General features: G+C 38.1%; 1 protein-coding gene across 2 annotated transcripts in view; it reads left to right on the forward strand.

Annotated features, from left to right (window-relative positions):
- Positions 1-3813, forward strand: part of LOC131877971 (uncharacterized) — an 18637-nt gene extending 14824 nt beyond the window's left edge. For both annotated transcript variants that reach the window (XM_059223835.1, XM_059223832.1), the window contains one exon: positions 3216-3813. In XM_059223835.1, coding sequence (XP_059079818.1) covers positions 3216-3252 — 37 coding nt within the window. In that variant the 3' untranslated portion in view covers positions 3253-3813. The remainder of the gene's footprint in view (positions 1-3215) is intronic.
- Positions 3814-5791: the final 1978 nt, after the last annotated feature.

Here is a 5791-nt window from a genome sequence, read left to right on the forward strand (position 1 = left end):
ACAACAACAACAACAACAACAACAACAACAACAACAACGATAAGAACAACAACACAATGTGAACGATCCTTCCACCTGAGTACTTGAATAATTGGTTGTATACTAACATCATACGCCACAGTATTAAAANCCCACTTTTTGGCTTGTTGCAAGATACACCAAAGAGAAAATTGAGGCAGAAGTTAAGCTACATTGCAAATCAAAACCCTTTTTTCCTTTCTTTATTTAGTGATTTTAGACGGATGTCCCAAAATTGTTTTTTAAGCGTATGGGGACACTTAGGCAAGCTCTGGCAGGTTCCTAATTAAAGTAATAAGATGAGAAACGTAGATCTCGTCAATTAAAGGTACGTCATTTTTATATCAGTTACTTGTAAAGGGGATCATTTCAAAGTTATGTTCTTATAAGCTTGTGAAGCTGATCAAGAGTAGGCCGATAATTCGAATCTTATGTTTTGCTTACTACATAACATTGACCATGTCTCTTGAGTTCCCTAAGCATCGGTTTGGGCTCAAATGTGGTCACGGTCATCTATTCAACAAGATATTGTGGTCGTATTAAATGCTTATTTAGAATAAGATGAACGGTTTGGGGGATGCGAAATTTTGGCTTCCGTTCGCAGTCCACATCTCTAGAAGTCTGTGGTTGGTACCAGCGCTTGCCTATATGTCCGAATAAAACCGTTTCAAACTATTCGTCAGCATTCATTAAGGCATTGAGAATTAAGTAAGAAAACTCTTCTTGTTACATGAGTAAAAACCATTTACCCATTGTGAATGAAACCAAACTTACCCTAAAATAGAAAGATCGGAAAAGGATGTTGAAATCCATCCAATATCGAATATTTGAGGAGTCACAAGCCATTTTATGTACGAAAAGAATCACCTTTGACGTTTCGTGGAACTTTGATCAAAAGGATCAAAGGTTTGGACAAGAAACACGAAAAAAGCAATATATTTCTGTGCTTTGAATATTTTCTACTAATTCATCTTGAGTAAAGAAAACTATCGTGGCACAACTTGACCCAGTCTTATCTTTGGTCTCTGCCTACTTACTACCAGTATATATGTATTAACGAAATTTATTATAATTGAAAATATTTGAAGCATATTTTAATCACATTTTACCACAATTAAAATCTTAGACACTTTCTGCTCTAAACTTGGTAACTAACGGTTGGAATGACTGTTAAAGAAGCGGGCAAAATGTCATTTTACTTTATTCATGTAACAAATCTTTTCCCTTAGTGACGTAATAAGTCAGAACGTTTGTAGCTTTAGGAGCTTGGCAGGAATTGGTTTTTAGCATCAGAATATATCTCAAAAACTTCAACATTTGAACTCGTTGACATACATTAATATTTCCTTTAAGCCATAAAAATTCAATTTTTGATATTTAGTTGTCATTTTTAATTCTTTTACAACTGAACTTGACTTGTCAAAATTTTGGAAAGTATTTTTAGCAATCAAATTAAACTTGTACAGAGTCCGATTGATCATTTAAAAGTGTAATAAATTAATTCAGATAGCATTGTATTGGCTATTAAGTGTTTTACCCAATGTTTTCATTACGCTATATGTCGTTCTCGATGACAAGTTAAGCTGCTTACAGACGTCCAAATGGGGTAAAGACCATTTAAAGGTGAAATGCCGTATTTCATGTGTATCAATTGTCGATTTCGGTTTCTTTTTATTGATTGGGCTTGTTCGTAAGGAACAACATCTAACGTCGAATGTCGAACGCAACCTTAAATCTGAATTGAATCTGAAAGCACCGCTCGTTGACTTTAGCTTTCTCGAAAATATATTCAGTGCCTCGAGCGACGGCGTCAACTTGCCAAATAAAGCCATCCTGTAAGAAAGTCTCAATGCAATTTTAAAACGCCTTGATTGAAAAGAGGATTCTGCTTCAATTTCAATTTGAGCGAAATCCAATAAGTTGAGATGTCAAGTTTGGCCAGGGAAAGGTTAAAGAGCATCCCCAACCTTTTGAAAAGCGGATTTATGCAAATAAATGTTCGCCGATTCATCTTTCCGTCCACATGGCACACAGCAAAACCTTCCTTTCCAGTAAAATGAGAAATAATGAGTTGGGTTGTTCTTTGGCTAATTGAACAAAAATATCCTAAGTTCGATTTTTAAGCTGGGAGGTAATGGAAAGGAAGGTGTTCATTTTAGTGGGCTTCATTAATTATGCAAGTACGAAACAAAACAGATTTTAAAGTTTTCTCGGATTGATCGATTCGATTTGCACAACCTTTTCAAAAGTCGATAGAAATAATCCCAAGCAGTGGACAATCATGTTCCAGTTCTTTTTACTTGCCCAATCATCATCTTAGTTTGTCAAGCTCTTGTGATCTTTCCATTTCTGGCAAAACATATTGCGAATAGGAACTGGAAACATTCGTTAAAATTTCCGATCAAGCTTTTTTCCAAATTTAGATCGTTAGCCAAAATTGATCGTGAGGACAAATACAAGGAAAGACAAATGATTTATTTTTTTGTGAATAAGTGTCTGGCATTTTTTCTCTCAGCGGCTTGTTGCTCATCGGAGGTAGAAAGTAGTAATGTGTTTCGAACCGGAATGTGAGCTCTTATCAAGAACCTCGATTAGTGCTGCACAAGCAAACTCAAACCCGCTCAGAAGAGTGACAAAACGTGAGCCTACCTTCCTTGGTCTCGGAACCAGGGCTGCTGTAAAATTCGTTCTTGATCTTGCATCTTCATTCCTGTACCCTACCTGGTTTGTATTGGGAGCCCTAACAGAGGTTCTTCCAGCTAAATAGCCGATTTTCCGGTTCGAAACCTATCACTAGTAGAAATACATCTTTTCGCACTTGCCTTTAATTAATGGAGGATGGAATCGTTTTCTCCTCAAACGATAATTTCAATTCGGCTCCAAAATTCTTGAATTTAGGTAAAAAAATCGCGAGAGTGTTTGCTCCAACAAGGATAAAACTGAAGTGTGACATTAGCAAAATAACTCGTGAAGTATGATGCATGAAACAATTACATTACAATCGTTTCCAACTTGTCCTGACGGGAGATCTTGAAATAGATAACTTTTACTTGAGTGAACCTTCAGCCTTATTTTGTTTCATGATTTTGGTTAGAATATAAAGATTAAAATATGGGCGATTTGAGGGACAGGTTTGGCCATTTCCGTGCCCTCTCAGTGGACAAGTTACATTCGTCTCTTCTTTCTCGCTATTTCAGATGCCTTCGTATGGGATTGTTTCAAAGGTGGGGATAGAGCACTATGAACCCAACAATCAAAGCCTCTTGATGAAGATCAACAATACCTCGCCCAATCAATTGGCCTTTCTTCCCAAGGTCATAGAACTGAAAAAGAACAACTTGAAGAGGCCATCTTAGGGTTGGGGAATGAAGATCGACTAGCTTTCATTTTGTAGAGTAAACTTTAATGTTTTGTTAATTCTATATCTCCACCGAAAGAAAGAAAACCTCTGGGTTATCTTTACCTTCAAACCCTCTGAACAATGATGAGTGAATGTAGGCGGGTTCAGCTATCGATTCTAGGAGACACAAAGCTAGGGATGGGCCAGAGTTCTGGTTCAAGCTCTATATTGGACAGTCAAGTCTCAGCTCTGACTAATCCCTAGCCACTTGATTCCAATATTCGATAGCTGACCTTGTCGTTACTGAGTGAGCTTGATTTTGCACACTTTGAGCTTTATCCTTTCGGTATTTACCGAATAGTATCGTTCAATGGTGACATATCAAGACACACCGCCGTGTTATTTTTCCATATACTATATTTATTGTTGTGAAATGAATCTTTCTTGTTATGCCATTCTCGGATTTGTTCCAAAGACTTGCTTTCCATCTTTGACTGAAGGATCGTCGATTAAACCATGTCAGAAAGTTTCCTGTCTCAGAGAATCATCACTCTCATTCTTGTCAGGGATGTCAATCCATAAATCAAGATCCTGCTTTTCCCAAGAAGAGCTGGAAACAGCTAGGAAGAACTCGGGAATATTCTTCATCCATCCGCTTACAGTTTCCTTTTCTCCTTTCCCAGAGACGAGCCATTCTTCTCCCCGAAAAGTCTCGGGAAAGAAAATCTAGAGAATTTGGAAAGCTGTCTTTCCATGGTTGATGAAATAATCTGCAAAAAAGTTTGGTCTCATTAAACTTTGGCACGAGAATCGGGATAATTTGAGCAGGAGAGAATTCATTTGCCTTCGAAGATGATTTCTTGCAATGCCAACAAGGAATAGTTGCAAAAAGTCTCCCCATTTGTTCGGCGAGTTTCTCTTGGATTGTTTAAAGGATTTTTTTTTGTCCAAGCTGATTGAAAAACGTGAAGGGATTTCATTGATCTTCGGTGTACGCGTATGTGCCAGTGGAGTGAACGGCAAACAGTATGCTCCAAAAGAAATGGACAGAACAACCCTAGAATTTTCTTGCCGAAGACAAAAAGTCATCCAATTCGCAACTTTGCGACGAGTACTCATCAATACATCTTCTTATTCTTTTGCTCGAACTTTTAGCATTTCAGCTTTTTTTGCATTCACACTTCTTGGCGCAGACTTGACATTTATTGAATGGCAAAAAGTATGGATTTCAATTTCAAAACTAATAATGAATTAGAATTTAATAAATGATTAGGTAACTTATAAACTAAATACCGGGTGGTAATAAAAGCTAAATTAAATTTCAGTTTGCTCTTCAAAGTAAACGCGCCAACGAAACCGGTTTTGGTGAAAGATTAAAAAACTGAGGCTATATTAAAAGAAATTAAAAGCGACGAAACAATTTAAAGGCTTCGAAAATAGGCTCGTAAAAAAGTCTTAAAGCTAGCGCACATAGAGGGTAAAACGGGATTCCCGCTTGAGGATTCATAGATCAACGACTGGATCAAATTGGTAGCGATTGGAAACAAAAATATAGTCGCCGATTAAATCAGGGCCATTTCTTGTTTCACATGGGACACTAAATTTGGACAACCCTGCAAACGTAACAAAGTCTTTCAAAAGCCCTATTAAGCTTGAGTGCAAAAGCAAAAAGTGAATGAGAAGCATGAGAAATGCTTGAATCCAATGTCTCCATCTCATAATCCACAGGGGTCTTTGTGTTCTTGTTCATTGAGTCGGGCTTTAAACACTCTCTTGAATACTCATTGTTTGATTTGAAGGCGTGGACTTCCCTGTTTCTCTTTGTGTCGTGAATCTCTTCCGTCAAACGATGTCACATTAAAAATAGAAACAAACATGTCCCGACTCAACCCCATAGTCCTTATCAAAAACTCGCCACTTATCCATACCAAGCAACATCGCACTTCCACAGACCAAAAATCCCCGAGGATCCCCACCGTTTGAAAAAGCTGGCCCGACTCACAAGCATAGAGGAACGAGGGCGTAGAAGAGGACTCCTGAAAATCCCCTTCCGTACTATAGAACGTATACTTCTCATGTAGTATATGATACGATGTGGACCCCTATGACGGCACGGGCACGACTTACGTCAGGCATTCAACGGGCTTGGATGAATCAAGGTATTTTCGAGAGCCACAATACCTGTCTGGAATGTGGAATCGCTCTCAGGGTCCTCGACTCACAAAAATAAGCCCGACCTTTCAGTCCTTTAGGTAAGACGAGAGAGGAGAAGAACTACAAAGAAGGGTACTTGAATTGGAGCTCATTTCTAAGTTTGAGAAATTAGTGAGCAACGTCAAAAGACATTGACAGTTGAGTTGTTTGTCGAGCAAAAGAGCTCATTTTTGGTCTGCAAAATACAAAACTGGACAGGTTAGCTCTTATCTAATCGCT

This window comes from Tigriopus californicus, chromosome 3 (genome assembly GCF_007210705.1).
Source record: "Tigriopus californicus strain San Diego chromosome 3, Tcal_SD_v2.1, whole genome shotgun sequence".
NCBI classification, from domain to species: Eukaryota; Metazoa; Arthropoda; class Copepoda; order Harpacticoida; family Harpacticidae; genus Tigriopus; species Tigriopus californicus.